This window comes from Triticum dicoccoides, chromosome 6B (genome assembly GCF_002162155.2).
Source record: "Triticum dicoccoides isolate Atlit2015 ecotype Zavitan chromosome 6B, WEW_v2.0, whole genome shotgun sequence".
In the NCBI taxonomy this organism is placed as follows: Eukaryota; Viridiplantae; Streptophyta; class Magnoliopsida; order Poales; family Poaceae; genus Triticum; species Triticum dicoccoides.
The window spans coordinates 90,759,027-90,781,519 of record NC_041391.1 but is presented as its reverse complement, the minus strand read 5'-3'; the positions used below and the strand labels follow the sequence as shown (position 1 = coordinate 90,781,519).

At 46.2% G+C, this 22,493-nt stretch overlaps 2 protein-coding genes and 1 pseudogene across 3 annotated transcripts; 1 reads left to right on the top strand and 2 right to left on the bottom strand.

Moving 5' to 3' along the window:
- The first annotated feature begins 6,662 nt into the window (after window positions 1-6,662).
- On the top strand, window positions 6,663-12,133 carry LOC119320820. Its single transcript, XM_037594759.1, has 4 exons — window positions 6,663-6,846; window positions 7,703-8,785; window positions 10,009-10,159; window positions 11,836-12,133. The coding sequence occupies exons 1-3, from the start codon at window positions 6,663-6,665 to the stop codon at window positions 10,122-10,124; spliced, it is 1,383 nt and encodes a 460-aa protein (XP_037450656.1). The 3' UTR covers window positions 10,125-10,159; window positions 11,836-12,133.
- A 1,967-nt stretch (window positions 12,134-14,100) lies between these two features.
- LOC119325617 lies at window positions 14,101-21,001 on the bottom strand (annotated as a pseudogene).
- Window positions 16,276-18,285, bottom strand: LOC119325618 (zinc finger BED domain-containing protein RICESLEEPER 2-like). Of its 2 annotated transcripts, none has more exons than XM_037599345.1 (6): window positions 18,192-18,285; window positions 17,358-17,943; window positions 16,838-17,277; window positions 16,657-16,751; window positions 16,490-16,563; window positions 16,276-16,409 (listed from the first exon to the last, which is right to left on the bottom strand). In XM_037599345.1, coding segments are annotated over exons 1-6 (1,275 nt in total). In that variant the 5' UTR covers window positions 18,271-18,285; the 3' UTR covers window positions 16,276-16,408. The 2 variants fall into 2 exon arrangements, with proteins under 2 accessions (XP_037455242.1, XP_037455243.1); XM_037599346.1 differs by having other exon boundaries at window positions 16,838-17,265.
- Window positions 21,002-22,493: the final 1,492 nt, after the last annotated feature.

Sequence of the window (22,493 nt, the reverse complement as noted above, 5' to 3'; positions counted from 1 at the left end):
TTCACACGGCTAGGGGGTAAAACGCAAAAATACCCTAGCTTTTCGCATTCATATGACACGTGGAAGAAGGCCATTATTGGACGTGGAAGCCAAGGAGCGCAACATTTATAAGGAAGCCGGACACTATTCAGCAGGCACATGGAATTTGAAGGAGAACCCACCTTGCAACGCCGAAGACAATATGCGCGCCGGACTCTTCGTCATTGAAGCCGGGTTCGGGGGCTACTGAGGGAGTCCTGGACTAGGGGGTGTCCGGATAGCCGAACTATCATCATCGGCCGGACTCCAAGACTATGAAGATACAAGATTGAAGACTTTGTCCCGTGTCCGGATGGGACTTTCCTTGGCATGGAAGGCAAGCTTGGCGATACGGATATGTAGATCTCCTACCATTGTAACCGACTCTGTGTAACCCTAGCCCTCTCCGGTGTCTATATAAACCAGATGGTTTAGTCCGTAGGACACAACAACAATAACAACAATCATACTATAGGCTAGCTTCTAGGGTTTAGCCTCCTTGATCTCGTGGTAGATCTACTCTTGTAATACCCACATCATCAATATCAATCAAGCAGGACGTAGGGTTTTACCTCCATCAAGAGGGCCCAAACCTGGGTAAAACATCGTGTCCCTTGTCTCGTGTTACCATCCGCCTAGACGCACAGTTCGGGACCCCCTACCCGAGATCCGCCGGTTTTGACACCGACAGGCATGTTCCAATTTTTTAATTCGTTGCATGCTCCCTTTCCGTGCATCACCTCAGGCATGAGCGAAAAAATGGTTCTGAGTAGATGTTGCAAATCCCGTGAAATCTGTAGGAATGTGAGAAGTTTTCGATGTTTTACTGTTCACCATTCCTTTACTCCGAACGCAGGTAAGGTGAAAAATCCTGTGAAACTATACCCTCCAAAGTTTCCTCTGAAATTCATATGAGCCAAACAGACCCTTAGCTATTCGTTATTGGAACGAATCTACAAACGTCGATCACTAGCCCATCTTGGTTTGTGCTACCAAAGTTTTTGGAATTTCGGCTGCAAATACTATGTGCGAGGCGTGCATCCTGGGACTCAGTTTTTAATGCAAAAAAGGCTTGATGCATTCGGTCTACAACTATGTTAATATAGAAGAAACAACATCCAATGCATGTTACTTTTCTGTCTATGTATGTGAGTGCCTGTCATTCTATTATAGTAATGTTAATTAATTTTTCAGAATCATATAAAAGAGCAACTACAACGCGCCAACCCAAAGATGACACTTTTGTCCGCTTTTTGTTCATTTGGGTAGGCCGCCCGCTCGGTATCCATTCCGTTTTCTTTTGGGTCGGCCGTGTGCCCAATGCAAGAGACCCATTTCATGTCTGCCTATAAATTTAAAAGGCCTGCGGCCATAGATCATTGCCAGCAGCCATGCCACCACCGAAAGTTCATGCCAGCATACAATGTCAGCCTCAAAAAGACCATCACACAGTTCTGCTGGTGCTAGTCAACAGCCGGCACACATGCCAGCACACAAAAAAGGTCGGGAGTTCGACCACGCCATCTCGGCCATGGTCATGTCAGCACACTTGCCGACATGCAAAAAAGGATGGCGCATGCTGCCATAGATCACTAGTCGTCGAATTTGAGCATGTCAGCCTGCATCTTCTCGAACCATGGACTCTTCCTCGACGACACGATGTTGAGGTCCACATTCATGATCTCCACCCCTGTCATCATGCTAGCGAGAGCCACTTCTTTCGCCTTGGTCTTGGCATTGGTAGACTCGATCTCTAGCATCTTGGCCTGCTTCTCCGCCTCCATCTCAACCATCTTCATTTGCTTCTCCGCATCCATCTCAAGCCTCCTTCTTTGGATCTCCATGAAGGCATTCATTTGCTATTCCTTGTCTTGCCGGCTCTTCTCCTTCCTTGAGTCCTCCTTGGTCATCATGCCCTCCATGGTTGCGATCAAGGTGATGGATGCCGCATCACACTTGTCCTCCTTCTTGGAGTTGGTCTTCCCCTGCGATCATGGCTTCTTGCCCTCCCCAACCTCCTCCACGACTTGCTTGCCCCCATGTGCCATGAGGGCGGCATATTGCTCCTTGAAATTCTCCTCCCCGTTGATGAGCCTCCAACAATGGGAGAGCTTAAATGACTTGCCGTCATGTTGGACCTTGAAAGCCTCCAAAGCTTGGAACGCCTACAAATGGATAGCATGCAAGCATATGGGCAAATGGGTATGCAAATGGACATGCAAGCATAAACAAAATGAAAATGGAGAGGGTCGCATGCATACCATGTCTTGCATGCCGATGCCGCTCACAAGGCATGCCTTGATGCTCTCAACAAAACTTGGTGCACTCTTGTTGGATCACCCTCCATCGCTTCGAAATGGACACCCACCCGCGCGTGCTTTGCATTTGGTACGGCGAAAACTTCTTGCGCTCATGGTACTCATGGTGGACACGAATCCAAAAGGTTGATGCCTTTTGTTCGGCGCCAACCTTGGGGTCTTGCAATGTCCCTCCAACACTCACAAAGGAGCTTGTCCTCGGCCGCCGTGTATGCCTTCATCCGCTTGCTCTTGTGCTTCGGCTTTGCCCTGATGGCTTGGTTGGTGAGCTCGTCTCGAACAAAGGCTCCCCGTCAATGTCCGACTCATCTTCTTCCTCGAGCCCGTAGTCCTTCAGAAACTCGTGCTCCAGCAGGAAGCCGTCTAGGTCTAGGCCACCTTATCTTGCATGAAGGCGTCGTGCATGCAAACTTGATCATAGGTCGCCGGCGTGAACGCCCCTCGGCCGTCCTAGCTTTGGGTCTCCTCAGGATCGTAGCCAGCCGTGGTGGTACCGCCAGCGGCCGCTGCACCACCATCGAAGATGATGCTCTCCGTGAAGTGGTTGGTCGTCTCATCGGTGGCAGCCGTCGGCATTCTATCGAACAGGTAGCGGGTGCCGGGGAGCATATCGGCCGGCATCTCCCGTGCGCGTTTCCTGGTCCCTTGGATGACGAGGCACTGGCCACCGGCGTGGCGTTGAGGTCGATGGCCGCGGGTGCGGGAGTGGAAGGAGCCACCACGCTCACCTCCGGCGAGCATTCCCCGAAGAGCCAGGAGGCTTGCGGGTAGACGTGGAAGACGGAGATCGGGTGCGTCGTTGATGCGCCGACAACTCCGGCAGCACCATCCGAGGAAACGGGGACAAGCCGATGCTGGCCGCGGCCATGGTGGCGTTGACGAGCCCGTGCTATCCAGGGTTTAACCCTAGGTAGTACATGGCCTCCCTCATTGCCGCCGCGATGCGGGTGTTGGTGTCCTCCTACTGTGTGGCGACGACGAGGGTGGCGGCAGCCGCTGCTTCGTCCCTTGCATCCACCGCGTGCCTCTGACCCTTCCTCTTGGGTGACTGCACGACCCGCTTCTCCGGCGTAAGCTTCTTCTTGGGAGGCACAATGGTCTTGCGAGTGGCGAGGGGCTTGCCTTTGCTGGATCAAGGGGGCGAAGGCGAGGCCAGCGGCCGCATCAAGGGCGTCGTCTGTGGCGAGCGGCCGGGAGGGTTTTTGGGAAAGTGGAGGGAATGGTGGATGCTTTGCCACTGACTAGCGGGCCACGGGGGAGTAGTCACTAGTAGAAAAAGGGTCAAATCTGAGACACATTAGTCCCGGTTTGCATTTGAGCCGGCACTAATGTGTCCATTAGTGCCGGTTCAAATGGCTTGGCGGGAGGAGATCTTTAGTACCGGTTCATTGCGAATCTTTAGTACCGGTTCGTGGCACGGAACCGGTACTAAAGGTGTTGGCCGGGCCCCAGCATCTTTAGTACCGGTTCGTGGCACGAACCAGTAGTAAAGAGGTTGTGGCAGGCTATTTTTAGTCCCACATCGCTCCCCTAGCAAGATTTTTACTACCTTAAATATGTTACTTCTCAAACTATCACAAGCATTTGGTCTTCATTGAACTCTATGTGTATAATTTGTGGTCTCAATATGAGTCTTCATTGGTTTCTAAACCGTTGAGGACTCATATTGACAATTCAGATTGTACACAAAAAGATAATTGATAATCAATGTATTTTTTATGTATAATTTTACATGTTTATGCCCTCACTCTCTCTACTCACTCGGTCTCCCCCTCAATCCCCCGCGCCGGTCCTCCCCCGCCGTCCACCACTCACTTCAAAACTGGACGTACTTCGTGTACAAACTGGACAATCTCTTTCAGAGTATCAGGGTGTCGGACAAGAACTCATCTGTAACACAGGCACTTCATTTTTTTTAACTTATTTGAACTCCAGACTTTTTTTAAGCCGGCATTATGCAGCATTCGAAGAGATTTCATCAATTTCCAACACATTCTGACATCATTTGTTGTTTTTCAGTCACCGATTTGTTTAGATCAGAGCTAAATGACCGTGAAATTGAAAATCACTACAAAATGAACTCTGAAAATATTGAAACTTGGCATGGTATCATCATTTCACCTGCATAGCATGTGTGAAAGAGTAGAGAGGATCTTCATACTGTCAAAACAAATTTTCTTCCTGCACTTAGAAATGTTATTACTCAAAACGTGCGACCAATAGTGATCGTATTAAACTATGGTCACATCTATTTATGAATGATGGTAAGATTTTTACTATTTGTCCTCATCATTGCATCTTTTGCATACATAATTTTTTGCTAAACTTTCATTGCTAAGTATATTAATTACTATACGATGTTCTTCAACAGGGACTCCTGATGACAGTTGTGCCTCAGTGGATCGAGACTAAAGGTCGCATGTCAATTTGTTAGCTTACTACCAAGATATCCTTCATTGCACATGAGTGCATTCAAGATTTCTAGAAGCGATGAATGCTTAATAGTGAAAGATTGGAGGAAAATTGTTAATGCACAGAGAAGTACTAGGGGGCAGCAACGAGAAGCGCAGCCCATGATTAGGAGACAGGTTCATTTGCATGCTCCAGTATGATGAATCAGGAGAGCTATACATGTTCTATGCTATTTTACCCGAGAGAGAGCAGCAGGAGTGATTTAGCTAGTTCATGCTCTTAATACTTGTCCTCTCATGTCCGTGTTCTTCGTCCTGAACTTAATCTCAAAGAGTGATTTGCTTTTATGGTGTTATGAACGCTTATAATATCATGACCATCATGTTGAACTCGATGATATTTTTGCTTCTGGTATAACTGAATGTTTCTTCTTTAAGCTAGTGTTGGTGGTGATTAGATAGCGGTAATGACTATGATGATTAAATAGTGATAATGACGACTATGATGATTTTTAGCTAGCTAGTATACTGATCTTGATGATATGATGCAAGAGTTTTTATATTAATATGATGATGATGATGATGATGAGTTATTATATCATTTAATGAAAGAAACCGTAGATTAGTTTCAGCTCGATGGATCCTAGCTAAGCGCTCAAGTATATGCCATATCCATATTATACTTGATCACCTAATTAGGTGATCAAGTATAATATGGATATGGCATATACTTGATCACAACTATAGCTAGGATCCACATGCATCCAGTCGAAACTAATCTGCGGTACTTTCACCTAATGATTTAACAACTCATTATAATGTAAAACAATCACTAAATTAAATTGAAAACACAAAATTAAAGGAAAAATAAAAAATACCCAAACATTTAGTACCGGTTGGTGTTACCAACCGGTACTAAAGCCCTACACGCACCCAGGCCTGACTCGTGCCACGTGGTGGCACTTTAGCGCTGGTTCGTGACGAACCGGTACTAAAGGGGGGGCCTTTAGTCCCCACTCTTTAGTGCCGGTTGCCGAACCGGCCCTAAAGGCCGTTACAAACCGGCGCTAAAGGCCGGTCACTAGTGAGTTGTCGCGCTCGCACGCATCCGTCTCGTGTCTGCGCCGACACAAATCAGGCTAAAAATGGGCCGCGAATGGGTCGGCAGGCGAACGAAAAGCGGGCGCGCGCCCGGTTGGGTCAGCGTGTTAGGCTGACTTTTATGTCTGCTGCGACCCAAACGGAGACGCGCAGACGAAATGGGTCGGCGCGTTGGAGTTGCTCTAACTCATGTTGGAGCCCAAGATAAAGGTGATGACTTGTTGATATTGAACTATAAACCCAAAAAAGGATATTCAGATATAAGAATATATACGCCCCAAAGGGGCAGATAACTAGTACTCCCTCCATTGTTGAGAGAGTGTACTTTCAATTTTGTTGGAGGGTCAAATTATCTCAAAGTTTAACCGAGTTTGTGCAAAAATATGTCAATGCTTGTGAAACCAAATAGGTATACGAAAATATATTTTATCATCATGAATCTAATGCTATAATTTGATAGCATACATGTTGATCTATTATTGTGTAAATACGGTTAAACATAAAAAAAATTAACCTTCCAACATAGTTGAAAGTACATTCTTTTAAGGACAGAGGGAGTATATATATAGTACCCTCCAATTCATATTAATTGTTGCGGCTTTAGTATAATTTTGTATTAAAGTTGTATTAAGGATGTGACAATTAATATGGATTGGAGGGAATATTATATATTATTATAAAAGATATTAGTGATTTTTCTAGGCTAAAATAAATTAGTGATGATTTCAACCTCGCCGACGTGTGTTCGTGTGTGGGCTTCAATCTTTGTGGTGAAAGGAATTGAACGTGACTTTTGGCCTCCAGTCGTGGTCTCATGGGCCCTGACCAGCAGCGCTGCGTGATATCCGCGTCGTCTCATCAGTGTGGCTTTGGACCTGCGCTGGACTCATTGCACACCACCCCACACCGCACGACCTGCATGAGCAAGGAGGGCGAGATGGCGACGGCCAGCCTCCCCCGCTCGCCGGGGGCGGCGACGCTCGAGATCCATTGCCACGGTCCTTCCTCCATGACTCTCCATCTTGTCAAGAGCTGCCGCAAACGGCCGGGTGAAGCCGTCATAGGGTGCGATCACCACAACTTTCCCCCTGTATTGCCACGGTCCTTCCTCCATGACTCTCTCCCGGCTGCCAAGGCACATGAACTGCATGGTGTACAGATTATCCTCGAGAGGGCGGATCTTGACTTCCTGCGCAAGGTCCCACGCTACCCTCATATTCCGATAGAACCAATACCGACTATAGGTTTTGTCCGTGTGGACGCGCATGATCGCCATCCACCTTGTAGTTTCCTCTGGCAGATCGTCATCTTTGACCACCACATCTTGAAGGTTGTCCTCGCTCAAGCCCAGCTCTTCCATCATGGACTCCAACTCGGTCACCGAACCCGAGCCAGAAGCCTTTGACGCCATTAGATCTCTTGCCCGAGAAGATTTTCCATGGGCGGGGGTTCCCTAGCGCCTACAGGGCCCTCCTCGCTCCGGAAGCGAGGCCTCCGGCTAGCAACGGCGGGATGAGGTGGAGGGGATTGGATCTCTACGTGGCTGCGGTCGCCGTCGCCGCCCGAGAGGAGAGAAACCCTAACGAGAGGGGACTCGTATAAAAAAAGAAATTAGTGGTGATTTCAACCTCTGCGGCGTGTGTTCGTGTGTGGGCTTCAATCTTTGTGGGGAAAGGAATAGAACATCAGTTTGGGCCTCCAGTCATGGCCTTATGGGCTGTGAGCAGCAGCGCCGCGTGATATCCGCGTCGTCTCTTGAGCCGAGCGTGGCTTTGGACCAGCGCTTGACTCACTGCACACCACCCCGCACCGCACGACCTGCGTGAGCAAGGAGGGCGAGATGGCGACGGCCAGCCTCCCCCCGCTCGCCGGAGGCGGCGCCTGCGGCGCTCGAGAACGACGACCTGGTCTCCGAGATCCTCCTCCGCCTCCCCCCGCAGCCGTCCTCCCTCCCGCGCGCCTCCCGCGTCTGCACGCGCTGGCGCCGCCTCCTCTCCGACCCCGCCTTCCGCCGCCGCTTCCGCATTCACCACCGCCGCGGCACCCCTCCGCTCCTCGGCCTCTTCGGCACGAGCCGGGGCGTCGTCACCTTCCAGCCAGCCCTGGACTTCCCCGACCGCCTCCCCAGCGGCCACTTCTCCCTCGCGCTCAACGACCCCTTCACGGCCCTCGGATGGCGCCACGGCCTCGCGCTCTTCTACCTCCCGGACTCGCTCCAGGTCGTCGTCTGGGACCCCCTGGCCGGCGCCCGGCACCGCCTCGGCATTCCCGAGGGGTTCGTGTTCGACCCGTCGGAGGACCCGGTCAACGGGGCGGTGCTTCGCGCCGCCGGAGACGTCGACCACTTCCAGGTGGTCCTGGTAACCAGCGACGGGAAACGACCATCACTCGCCTGCGTTTACTCGTCGGAGACTGGGTTATGGGGTGATTTCATCTCCGCGCCGCTTCAATCCGGGACCATGGTCCATTGGGGCGAGCCCTCTGTGCTGGCTGGGGGTTGCATTTCCTGGTTGATTTCTGTGACGAGTATCCTCGAGTTTGATTTGGATAGCCAGACCCTAGATGTGATATTGGTGCCGGCGGGCATGCTTACCGGCAGGAGTTACCAGTCCACGGTTATGCGGGCAGAGGATGGTGGGATGGGTTTCCTCCACGTGGCAGACTTCACTGCCCAATTATGGAGGAGGGAGACAGACTGTGATGGTGTTGGTTCATGGATGCTTGGAGGAACTGTTGAATTGGACAGGTTACTTCCCCCAGGTTCAGATAACGAAGCCCTGCGTATGTTAGGTTATGCGGAGGAAAACAATGTGGTCTTCTTCTGGACAGTTGTTGGTGTCTTCATGTTCAACCTTCAGTCATTGGAGCCCACAAGGCTTTCTGAGATCGACATCTATGGTTATGGTTATCATCCATTCGAAACCGTCTATACTCCAGGTACTAGCACGCCTTTTCACTGTGGTTATAACAAAATTGAGTTATTCCTTTCATAATTGGCTGATTAAATGTTGTTTATTTCCTTTTGTGTTAATCTGGCCATTTTAGGTAGCAGTAATATCACTTGTTTCTTTTGCTGCTTCATGACCTCTTCAACATACATCTTCCCTATTTACAAATGCTGTTTCTAATATTGTTGTTTTTCAATCGAACTTTGAACTATCTGCTTCAAATCAGAGCTATGCAAGGAAGAACAAAAACAATATGAACTTAGGCATACCGTAAGAGGGAATTACTCGGCGGCTATGAAGCTGTGAAATTATCAAACGGACAATCTATTTTGTTGATGTCGTGGATTGACCCCACATCCATTAAACATGATGCATTGATGATATGAAATGGCATACAATTAATACCAAGATTGGCTAATTCTTTCTATAATAACTGAACTGAATTACATAGTTGCCTGCCTGCTGAAACATGCAAGAGATGTATAATGGTAGTGTTAGCGGATAGCTGCAGTGCAGTTTTTTCTTTTCAAGATGAGATGCATAGCAGTTTACAGTTTAGACAACTACTATATATGAATAACTAGCTTGAACAAACTAAAAGTGTCAAATAGGTAGCTCCACTGGTACTTGGAAGATTAAAAGCTAGTTATATTTCTTCCGTTCGATATTGTTGTCTCTGGTGATGTTGCTAATAATATTAAATTGTTAATAACGACTTGGTTTTTAATGTATGAAATAATTGCTCATTTTGTCACTTGTAGGAGAGTCCTGTTGCATGTGACAGGTCCATCTGTACCAGGGAAAGTTAATAAATAAAGTTCAGTTCATCTTTTCAGGATATTCTTTTGAAAAGATAATCTAAATCTAAATAGTCACGATCACTTCTGTTGGTACGAATTATTTTGTGTTCTTCGGTATGGAGTGGAATGAGAATAAGATAATTCTGGACAACTTCCCTTCTTTTGTGATCAGATAACAGTCCAAGTCTGCATGTTCTTCACTTCTATGATATAATGAATATCTACTGTTTTGAGAATATTCTTTGAATTTGACAGCAGGTGTGGTTCTGTTGTCAATTCATTTTTTTATCAAAACTGTTTTGTTTCTCAAATTACAGCTGCAAGTTGATCGAAGTATCTTGCATCCTCGTATCTATTTGGCCCTTTTTTTGTAATGCCATTGGTCGTTTGACTTCTTATGCATGTATAACAGACATTGGTGGTGGACAAGTGGTGAACAAGACGCGCTCATGGTGGAAACGATGGAGACAGCACATAAGAAGATTATTCAGTTGCGCTCGTGGTGGAAACGATGGAGACAACACATAAGAGGATTATTCTGTTAGATGTATTGGTCGAGCAAGGTAAGCTTAACCTCTGCATGCAAGTTGAGGCATATGAACTGTTATTTTACGAAAATGTTTCACTTTAATTTTATACCATTTCTCAAGTACCAAATTTCAAGAGAGCACTCTATGATTCTCTCTACAACCCTTTGCTCAACTATTGCCCACCAAGCAGTCTCCTATCATGCTTGCATGAATCGCTGTCTCCTGGATATTTTCTCCAGGCTCTAGCTCTACTTCATTGCCTTCTCATAGATGATGTGTCTGCCATGTTAAGTTGTGGCAGAATGAAATTCTTCCTGTGTCCCGCACTTAGTGAAAAACTTGAAAACACTTTCTTCATTGGTGGTTCTTGTAAGTGGGTGCTGGTAGATTGTCCAGTTGCGCTCTATTTGAGTGACAATTAGGATGTGAGTGAGTGTTATCTGGTCACCGGAGTGAAATCGGCTAGTATAACGAGTATCTTCATGTTCCCTTGGTACAAATATCTGAATGGATCAAATACTATCCTTTGTACTGAAATTTCTTTGGTGATAAATAAAAGTTCGATGGACCATATGTTTGCATCCTTATCATCTTCTTTCATACATTCACAGTTCCTCTAGGTTTTTTAATATATTATAAATACATCTGTATAGGCAATAAATGTTCATGAAAAAAATGCCTAATGTGCTATATATACAGCTTGAGTGAAGATCTAAAAAGATCAGTTGTCATATCTGCTAGCAAACTGATTTTTACTGTTTTTAGTACACAAAGGAAATTCGGCATTGCGAAGTACTAATTAATGTACTACTGCCTACTAGCATTATTATTCATTTCCCCCCTGAAATTGGCTTGGTGATTGTAAATTTAGTATAACTGAGTCTAGCTGAACAAATCTTGAGTAGGGAAATGCCTAATAAGCTATATCTGCAACATGACTTTGAATAACACTGAAACTCGAACAGCTGATAGATCAGTAAGCCTTTTTTCCCACTGGCATTAGAGAACATCCGTGGATGAACAATTCCGAGCATGATTGGTTGGTAGCCAAGAATTTTCTAGCCAACATTTTGGCATGCCAAAATATTGCAACTCCCAAGATTTGCCTATTTTTTGCAAATTTTGTGAGATGGTCAAAGTAAGTTGGTGGCTAACCAATTGGTAGCCAAATTTTTGTCTTGCCAAAATGTTGGCTGGCCAATTTTTGGTAATCAACTAATCATGCTCTAGGACAATCAAATTTTGATTGTGCCCTTGGTTGGCCTATGCTTGCATTGATTATGTTATGTTATAATTGGTTAGTGTTTTCTCTCTCCTTTTTTGCTATAGTTCGATTAGCATGATTAGTAGCTGATTCAAGTTGTACTGTTTTCACGACACACTCCTTCTAGTTGTATATACCCACAAAGCTGTTCGATGTATACAAGTATTTCGGCTCCCCCTCTGTTCCCTGTGTCTAGGTGTATATACCCACAAATACCCACAAAGCCGGTAGCATATGTTTGGTTACCTCCTTGTTCTCTGAATTGCTTGCTGCCAGTTTGCTGGAGTTGGAAGTGAAAACCTTAGTTTCATATGGAGTACTTTGTATAGTATTGAAGCTTATGTAGTTGTATCGTTGAAATTTTTTGTGTGGATGATTTCACCTATGTAATCATGCCTCGGCTACATGGTTCTAATCATATTTCACCTTACCACTCCTTTTTCAGGTCGGCGTCATGATGCTTCGTGTGCGATAACCACTTCGTATCTGGTGAAATCTCATTTGGTTGCGTTACTACATAAATATGGTTGCCAGACATATTGCTGTGCCTATGGAAGTGACGATAGACGTATTACACGAACATATGTGTTCCTATGACACTGCACGTCAGGTTTTTCCTATGTACTGTATCTCGAGGATTGGTTGAATTGTGAATGTGTATGCGGATATCTGTGGACGGTAGAGGGAATATATCGTGATGTCTTTTCGGGAGGGGAATACGGTGATTAGTACTGGTAAGCAATTGCTTTGCCCATGGTTTTACCTGCCCCGCATGACGACATGCGTGGCAGCACAACTTCGCGCTCCCTGCGCCGATTGCGTGTTGTACCAGGCCAGGAGATTTTGGCGTCAGGTTTCTGCTCATGTTCCATGATATCCCCGCTTGTCCCATTTGTGCTTGTCTGTGCTTGTGTGTTTGTGTTGAATCTAGAATCTGATTCCGAGCTCAGTATCTAGAATCGCAGTGGTTCTGATGTGTGAATTGCATCAGTAGTCTGACCTAGGAGCTGTGAAGAAGCTCCTGTATGTTGAATTGCCATTTGCACCTGCCTTAAATAAAATGTCTCACTTCTCCCTCTCAAGCAAGATGAATAATCTGGCTGTAGTGAACAGGGCCAGGGATAGGTGAATCAAAGCCAAGGAAATATTAGCATGGATTGCGTCTACACATGGATGAATGCCTTTGCTTTAAGATATTAAAATAAAGGTACCTTTCAAAATTAAAATTGAGTGGTAAGATTATAATTAGCTCCATTCTTGGCAACAAACTAGAGCTGCAAGTAAGGACCAAGGGAAGAAAACTGAGGAGAGGTGGATCAAGCCCCTGCATGACATTGCAAAGGTTAAACATTGTAAGATTATGATTGATGTCTCTCACTACTTTGGTGCCGACGCTGCGGTTTATGCTGAATGTCTCCAACATTGTAAGATTATGATTGATGTCTCTCACTACTTTGGTGCCGACGCTGCGGTTTATGCTGAATGTCTCCAACTAGCAGTGAATCTTCGCAAATAATCGTAGTGCTAATCATGTCACTGATAGCCAAGCAAAGGCTACTTTCAGTTCTAGAACGTCAGCTTATTGGGATTCGGATCCCTGGACTCCATTTCATCACAACCTGTAAATGTTGTTGCTGTTATACGATGAATAGAGTCCTATATATTGTACAACATTATTTATTTACTATTGAGCAAGACCACGGATTGACTATTATTTATTTATGTCGTTGGATCAATATTCTGTATCGCAACTTTTGCAGGCACTTGAGAAAAAGAAGAACAGAACGTAATATAGGAAGAGTTTCCCAAATTTCTGTTACCATTTAATTAAAGTTTTTTTGTCACCGGATGTGAATGCTCCAGGCAAGTTACTCGTGAGAGTCACCATCACTACGTACAAAAACAAGGTGAAAATTCCCATACACAGTTAGTTGCACAAACTAGAAACAGATAAATTGTACATCCTGTCTAAAGTAAACACTGATTCACATCGGACGAGATACACCGGCCCATTTGCACTTTTTGAAACAACAACATCACATCTACGAGTGAGTAAGGTTGCCGCCCGACAAACTCGCAAATTAGACAGTTTGTGGTTGTTTCAACCTGATCTCAAGCATGCATCCACCAGAAAGCAAGAAGCGGGACTTGTGTGCGTTCTTGACCAAATAGGAAGGCAGATGCATGGCAGACAATGTTAGCTTTCTCCAATCAAATGACACACAAAAAGGGTATAAAACATTGTTTTCCATTGAGCCAACAAGTTACAACACAGAGCCTCACACATGAGTCATCTTCAAGTTGATTTTCCAATATGCTTGCACATACCTACTCTAGAAGAAAGTCACAAGAAACAATCGAGTTTAAATTAATAAAGCCCGATAACGGAAAATAACAAAGTCACATAGTCTTATTATAGAAGGAAATCCAAAATAACAACGATACAAATTGTGGAGAGTACTGAGACAAGGCTCCAACAACAGTTGAGCACAAATAGATAATAAATAAGTAAGACAAGATAAATGAAGCTAGCGACGAGTAGGGCATCTGATTTGCACAAACCTACTCATCTTTGTTTCCAGGAAACTAATCAAGTAGGAAGCTAGGATCCAACTATGGTGGTCACTAGTTCTGTGGTGGCTTTGCCAAGGTTGAACCCGGTCGCCCCGGTGTGAATTGCCTTCGACTTCATGTCGGTAACGATGGGTTCCTACCGAGCAGCAATGAGGTGTCTGCGACGAATCTTGGCGGCAGAGTCCTTGACCTCTTGGCACGCCCAGACTGCTTGCGCAGCTCATACTCGCCCATGTAGGTGAAGTAGGATTCCTCCTCAAGTTGAGCTTCTAGTTCTAGCTTGTTCCTATATAGCTTCTCGTCTAAAAGAAGAGATTCTAATTCGTTTCCAGGAAACGCGCTTACCCAACAAGGCGTGTATGGGAAAGATACGCCTGTCTCTCCATATGGTGTTCCATACTCCTAACATGTCCATGAACTGCCCAAGTCCTGAAATTTTGAGTTGATCCAGTCATAGGCTAGTCCTCTTGTTGATGTATTCAAGAAGACAACCTCTTTATAAGGATGAAATCCAAGGAAACCATAAGATATGTGCTCTTCATTTTCAATGACATCTACAGCCTCGTCAACGACGTCTTCAGTGTCAAGAACGTTATCCTCATCAGTGTTCCAGTCATAGTCATATTTCACGTCCGAGGCTTTGTGCTCAGGGTACTCCTTACGGAGGTTAACCTGTTGTAAGATCCATTGTCTGCCCAGTTGTTGAGCATAGACGGTCTCAAGACGGGTATCATGTTTTAACACCCATTCTATTCGACCGCACGATTCACTGAGATACCAAACCTGAAGTCGTTTGAGCCATCAAGTATTGCACAATACACCCCTTGCGACGATCTCCAGAGACAGTGGTTGGAATATACTATCAATCCACCGGCACCTGGTAGTTTAATTACTCTGTACGAGTGATCTGACAAGGACATTCTGCAAACACAAACAAATCAGATAAAGTAGATTAATATAGACATGACATGGGTGAATCATGGTGGTATATAGACTTATAGTACAATTTGTTGAGGTGAGCTACGATACGTACCTCGTAAGATAGCCATGTTGGCAATGGATGTAGAGTGCGCTTTGCCAGTATACGGCATGATAGAGAGACGGATCATACCACCATTCCAACTGCATGTCGGTGACGATCCCGGAAGCTTCCCCTTCCCGAAGGAAGGTTGCCGTGTCCCATCGCTGAGTCACCGACGAGAACACATCGACGAGGTATGACGCGGGAGGCCACTCCAATTCGAGCAACGGGTTGTCATCGTCGTCGCCGGATTCTCCGTCGGATGGCAGTCGCCATGGCACGCGTGGGATCAGAAAGACCTGATAGTGCGGCAACACGGTGGGCTCGAACGTGAGGTGGGCGGTGTGGTCGAATCCTGGGATGAGCGGCGGGGGGCGTTTGGGCAAACGAGCCCACCGCCGGGTGGCCGGGTTGACGACGTACTCGCGCGGGCACGACAGTGCACGGTAGCTCGACTCGCGGCAAAGCAAAAGGCCGTTGCAGTGGTCTTTCACCTTGACGCCCATGTTGCAGTGGTCCTTGACCTCGACGCCCATGCATGGCAGGAAGTCGAACCCTCCGTCGATCGCCGGGCCCGTCGACGGGCGGGAGAAAAACTCCGAGAAGTACTGCCCCTTGAAGTTGATGAAGATGCCGCTCAGGGTGGACGCGGTTCGGTCCGGTCCGGGCTTTGACCGAGCCAGCCTTTGGACCGGCCGCGGCCGGTCCAGTCCGGACCGGACCGATGTGGCCAGCGAGCCATTTTTCCAGGACCGGACCGAGAGGAGCAAAGCTCGGTCAGCTCGACTGGACCGAACGGGACCGATGGCCGGGACTCTGTTTAACAGCCTGGGAGTGCTTTGTTGGCCACTAGTATGTCATAACTACATTTAGACAGCATTTTATTTGTATTTTAGACATCAAAACAAATGATTTTGAGAGGAACAATATCACAAAAATCACATGCACAAACATTGATCACCACAGTTTTTAGATAAGTTTCTTCACATAATTTTGGACCGAAACAGCAGGAATATCACATCCACAAACAACTAATTGGACAACAAGCACATGACTAAATTTGGACAGCAAGAATAACTAAATTTGGACAGCATTTCCTTTGTTTTTTGGACATCCACAAACTGATTTTGACACGAAAGATGGCACAAATCAGGTTAAGCACAATATCACATCCACAACATAAGGTCTTATCATCATTGAACGACACGATCACAAACTTGCTCTAACAATTCCAAGTCCATGGCAATAGACAAGTTGAACATAACACAAATGAGAGGTTCATCTCCAAGCTAGCAGTGACAATTCATAGTTCATGACTTGAAAGGTTTCAACATAACAGAAATGCAAAAGTAGCCTTCACATGAGAAAGATCACTTTGACATTCATCTCCAAAATAGCAAGATCAACATCCACATGATGAATGTCTACAAGTAAGATAAGCAACATTCACATAAATAATATTTGGTATCGTATGACAAGTGAAACATGTAGGAAGAATAGTTACCAATCGTTGATCTCCTCCACCACAGTGGGTAACTTGATGTTCTCAACATCATCCTCTTCATTCTCATCCCTCGGCTACAAGTGTGGAAGTTTGACAAATGCTCGCGTCACATACAACAAGACCAAAAAAGAAATAAAGAAAAGGTAAGGAAAAGATGGCAAACATACCACCAGATTCAAGTCAACATGAGCACCCTTGATATAACTTGCACCACAAACTAATGCCTCCACCATAACCGGTTTTAACGAACTCCTATAGTCATCTAATACGACACAAGTTGACAAACTAGTTTGAGGATGAGAAGTTGACAACTTTATATCCAAAGTTCAATAGTATGAGTTGACATACCTAAAATCCTTCCGGTCGCGCTGAAGGTAGATTCCGAAGACATGGAGGTAGCCGGGATAGTAATGAACCTCTTGGCTATCTTGGCCAACATTGGGTACCATGGAGCATTCTCTTTCCACCAACCAAGAAGATCAAGAGCCTTGTTGCGAGGGGCAACCTCATCCTCTAAGTAGTTCCTGAACTCACTCTTTGATATTCTTGTTGAACGGGACGATAAGGAGGACTCGTACCCAGCTTGAACCGGGATACTAGGAATGTTTGTAGAGGAAGATGAGCTTTCTCCATTTCCAGCTCGCTTATTTTGAGCAACACATTTGTCATACAAGGCTGCCAACTCTTTCTCCACAGTTTTGATCTCAGTCCTAAACCTCGTACTTCCTTCTCCATATAGTTCTCCAAAGGCCCACTCTATGTAACCCATCTTGTACCTAGGATCAAAGATGATAGCATTGGAGTGAATTAGACAGCATATGAGTAAAAAAACAGCCACCACGAGAGTAAAAACAGCAAGTATGTGTACCTAGGATCAAAGATGGTTGCGATCACCATGGCATTGTTCTTTTCTTCCCAATATTTGTCAAACTTCTCCAACATTGCTTCACCCATTTCCTTGTAGTGGTCACTGTCACTAGCCATTGCATGTTTGATTCCAAGCTTGACACCAACAATGTATGGGTAGAAGATGTTCGAAGTGGGATATAAGCTTCCTGAAAATGCTTTTGTCACCTCAGCCAAACTCTCAAGTAATGGAGAGATAAGGTCATACATGTCCCACTCTGCGTTTGTCGGCGCCCAAGCATAGTTGGCATTCGAACCAGCATGAGAGGTCAAGGCTTCCTTATATCCACGGGCAGTGCTAATCATCTTAAAGGTTGAACTCCACCTTGTTTTACAATCCAAGTGTAAATGATTACCAACTTTGACACCCAAGCTTTTGCAAGTGGCAACAAAAGCATGGAGACGAGAAGGTGACCTCTTGAAGTACTTCACCGTCTCTCTCAAGCTGTTTATCAAATTATCTAAGATCGCTGTCCCATCTTGCACGACCAAGTTGAGGATGTGTGCACAACAACGGATATGAAAATATTGGCCTTCAAAGTCCTTACCTACAAAAGAGCTTCTATATGAGCATAGCAACAAGCATATGAGCAAAAATAGCAAGCATGTGAGCACAAACATCAAGCATATGAGCACACAAAATAGCAAGCATATTCAGCAAGCATATGAGCACAAAACAGCAAGCATATTCAGCAAGCATATGAGCACAAAATAGCATATTCAGCAAGCATATGACCAAAAACAACAAGCATATGAGCAAAAACAGCAAGCATATTCAGCAAGGATAGAATCATACCTCTCCGGAACAAGAACTTGGCCTTCAAAGCATCGACCGCACCATCATTGTTTGAAGCGTTGTCAAGTGTGACGGACATAATTTTGGTCTCAATATTTCATTCTAGCACAACCGCATAGAGAGCATCCACAATGACATTTCCAGAGTGAGGAGGATCCAACTCTATGAAAGCAAGAACACGGGTTTGTAAGTTCCAATTCCCATCTATATAGTGTGCAACCACACACATGTAAGATAAGGTTTGGTTGCTTGTCCACAAATCTGTAGTTAGACATATGGAGCTCACACCCTTTAGGAGAGATTTCAGCACTTCTTTTTCGTTCTTGTAAACCCTCATGCACTCGGCTCATATTGCCTTCCTTCCAATGGGTTTATAATTTGGATTCATGCACTTCATCAGAATGTTGAACCACTCATGTTCAACCATTCTAAATGAATACTCATGCACACATATCATCTTAGCAATAAGCTCCTTGACGATTCCTTGGTTGTACTCAATAGAGGGGTGCATTGTTGGAGCACTTGTTGGACCATTGATTTTGCGCAGTTCAAGAGTTGTTTGGATGGCATTCCTAGCGATCTTGTTCCTTAAACCTTCACATTTTAAAATATGCCTTCCAATAGTTGAGGTGCTGCCACCTTGCGTATACGCATACCACTTTTTGGGACAATAATTACAAACAGCCTTCAACACAATCTCTCCCGGATGCTCCGTCGATGGCTCTTTGACCTTGTGAAAATGGGCCCAAACATCCGATGACATCCTAACAGGAGCATTGGCTCTTGGCCTCTTGTTCTTTTTCCTTTCTCTTGCCTCCTCCTCACTAGATACAACATGCACAAGTGATTCCTCGGACATAGTGTCACGTTCTAGTTCATCAGCTGATTCCTTATACCCTTCTGATGTATCATCATCCGACATATCAGCACTCGGTTGTGGCGGGACTATAAATAGATTTTGCTCCTCATATTCCTCATCGTCCTTGTCCTTGTCCTTGTCCTTGTCCTGATCCATGTCCACGTCCTCGTCCTCATCCTCCTCCTCGTCCTCATCCTCCTTCTCCTCGTCATCTACCACCTAACACACATGAGCACACAAATAAGCATCAAGCATCACCTATATGGTTATATGGAAATATGGCTACATCAAGCATCAAGTAAAGCAATCTTACAATAGTAGAGGCAGCGGCTTCCGCGGCACGCACGCCGGCACCGGTACGGTCGGGGAGACGCCTCGGAGGTGGAGGGTGTTTTTTTAACCTACAAATCAACTCTCCCATTGGGGCATTGGGAAAGTCTTTCTCCTTCCTAATCTGCACCTTAGGCTTCCTCTTCTTCCTCGGAACCGGCGGAGGCAACGCCGAATCTTGCCTAATTAGGTAATTCACGCTTTTCTCCTTTGCCTTCGCCTTCGCATTCTCCTTACCAGCACCCTTTCCCTTCTCATTCCCCTTCTCCTTCACCATTATCTACAAAAAAACAGCACATAATATCTGCAGTCAGTACATTAATCAAGCGCAAATAATTCATCTTCTTCTTTTTGTAGCATAGAAAATCATTCAAATAAACATAATTATCTCCTGACCATTATCTACAAAAAAAAAACAGCACATCAAACAGGTACAAATCATGGACGTGGAGTCTGAAATTTATATTGATTAAAATTATTTTCAGCTTGTTAGATACTCCTGGAGTACATAATTATTTTCTGCTTGTTACATACTCCTGAAATACATAATTCTGCTTGTATTTAGGGAGTTCACATTTAGTCTGAATTTTATATGGGTACATAATTCTACTTGTATTTAGAGAGTTCACTCACAAAATTTCATACATGGCCTACTTAATTTAATATTTTGGATATCCTTTACAGGTAGAGACATCAGACATCTGATATGTGGATTCAGAAAAAGAGAGATCCCAACTTTCCAGTGCCCCCCTATTACTATCAGGTCAAGCAACACCTAGTGCCTATATGCTACAGCTCAATCCTCTCATGCACAATTCACAGGCATGTACCATCCGCAGCAGCCTCCCTCAATCGTAAGCCCACATCCCATGGTACAAGTGACAGAAAGATTACCTCTTCCTCTTCGTGGCGCTCGGTGAGGAACCGGAGAAGGACAGACCGATGACGTGCTGGCCTTGCTGCCTCCCCACGGCGTGCTGGCCCTGCTTCCTCCCCGATGTACACGTGCTCCTCCAGCTCGGACTCAGACGAGATGGCGCCGTCGGTGAAGGGAGAGGCCGTGGGCAACGGCGCCGTCGGTGAAGGGAGAGGCCGCGGGCAACGACGCCGTCGGTGAAGGGAGAGGTCGTGGGCAACGGCGCCGTCGCCTTAGGGTTAGGGTTAGGGATCGAACAGAGGAGGAGGCACTGCCGAATCGAGCGAGGAGGGGAATGGAACGAGGGGAGGGGGTTGCTTGGCTCGGGGGCTTGGGGCCTCGATGTGTTACACATTTGATGGGTTTTGGGCCATCGGTCCGCTCGGTCGGCCCGGTTAAAGACCGGACCGGACCGAATTTTTTTCGGTCTCTTTTGCTGGGCTCGGACCGGCTTATTTTCCTATCGGGTCTGGACCGTACGGGCCGGTCCTAAACGGGCCACGAGCGGGACGCAAAGCCCGCTCGTGCCGTCCAGGCTGAGATGCCGCGCACCAAGCGTGAAAGCAGGCTGCCGCGCAGGCGGTCGTCGACGGCGTTGCGCCACGCCTTGCAGACCCGCCGGGCCTTGGCCAGGATGTGCGGGGGGAGACGCCGGAGGATCTCCGCGAGCGCGTCGTCGGGTAGCGCGACCGGCTCCGATGCCATGGTCGATCGATCTCGGTTTGAGATCGCGCACGCGGCGCGGTGTTTTGGGGCTGCAGCTCGTGCTCACACTCCTGCGGTTCAGGGGGGAATTGGGGTAGGGAACGAACTGAAAGAAGCGGGGATCGGATTTGCTCTACCTACTGTCTCACGCTGTACTTAACTACGGACGCACGCATAACACGCATAACACGGACGCACGCATGCCCATGATTTTGGCCCCATGGGCTTGGGCGTCCAGTAGCATTGGCTGTCAATGTGGTCGTGACAGTTGGCGAATTATTATTTTTGAGTGGCGAATTTTATTTTATTTTTGCGAGAAATGGCGAAATATATTTGGAACTGTCTGAAACCACGTGTTATAATATACCACGTAATTATGCGGTTAATACCGCAATACAAACATTTAGCTCGCTCTTCATCCTAAAAAGGTTGTTTTAGATTTGTCTAGATACAGATGTAACTGGACACGTTTTGTCTAGATAAAGACCTAGGACCAGTCTTTTTCAGCAATGGAATTGACCATACAAATTTTCTTGGCTAAGCTAGCTTACCATACAAGTTTACTTCTTCACTAAGCAAGCTTACCCAATAAACAAGTTTCACTACTAAGAAACCTTGTCATGCAACTTTGCTTCACTACTAAGGAAACTTGTGATGTAAGTTCCTTCCGCATAAGCTTTGAGAGATGAAGTAACATGTTGAATTACAAATGAATTAGCTGCAAGAGGGGCCTGCGACAATACAGACAATCTTGCCCTAGCTCTTCATTCTTGTTGCAGACATTCTCCATCGCTTCATTGCGGGGGATGCACTACCCAGACAGCCCCTAGCCGACGACGCACCATGTCATGTCTCTTGAGTCAATGCGCGGATGACACACTCATCGTTATGAGGGCTAGCGTTGAGGCAACGACTTGGACGAAGGCGATCATGGACATGTTCTCTCCAACGCCATTGGGCCTGTGATCAAATTCAACAAGGACGGTGCCATGGCCCATGGGTGCCGCAGGACACTGTAACTCAACCCATCAGGCTGACACAGGGCCCCCGTTCTAATATTGGGCCCCAGACTCTAGCCTGGCTTATGGGCTCTCCAAGAAGAAGGAAATCGGCAAATGTGTCATGCAAGTCAAGGAGACCGGACCGACATTGGACTTCTCCAATCACCATAGATTGCTTAGGACTCTATAACCCTAATCATGTTGTTGATAGCCGAGCAAAGGCTATCACTACTAGGGAAAAGCCTAACACAGAATCTTACCAGTAGCGCTTGTTAAAATGAGGCGCTACTGCTACTTAGCAATAGCGCGTCGGCTAAAACGGCGCTACTGTTACCCGCTTAGCAGTAGCACGACAGCAGCAGAACGCGCCACTACTATAATTGCCACACCGTTCCCGACGTGCTAGGTATAGTAGTAGCGCCCTTCTAGAAACATCGCTACTACTACGGATTTTAGCAGCAACACGTTTTGCCTCCCCACGCTACTGTTAA

What these genes read in the sequence shown, in the direction of transcription:
- LOC119320820 (XM_037594759.1), top strand. Translation starts at nt 6,663, where the DNA reads ATGGGCCCTGACCAGCAGCGCTGCGTGATATCCGCGTCGTCTCATCAG. An exon ending in GCTCGAGATCCATTGCCACG is followed by an intron (nt 6,847 to 7,702) that starts GTCCTTCCTCCA and finishes GGCGACGGCCAG; the next exon opens with CCTCCCCCCGCTCGCCGGAG. An exon ending in CGAAACCGTCTATACTCCAG is followed by an intron (nt 8,786 to 10,008) that starts GTACTAGCACGC and finishes CATGTATAACAG; the next exon opens with ACATTGGTGGTGGACAAGTG.
- LOC119325618 (XM_037599345.1), bottom strand. Translation starts at nt 18,270, where the DNA reads ATGTCCGTCACACTTGACAACGCTTCAAACAATGATGGTGCGGTCGAT. An exon ending in CGCGACCGGAAGGATTTTAG is followed by an intron (nt 16,752 to 16,837) that starts GTATGTCAACTC and finishes GTGTCGTATTAG; the next exon opens with ATGACTATAGGAGTTCGTTA. An exon ending in ATGTTGACTTGAATCTGGTG is followed by an intron (nt 16,564 to 16,656) that starts GTATGTTTGCCA and finishes CCACACTTGTAG; the next exon opens with CCGAGGGATGAGAATGAAGA.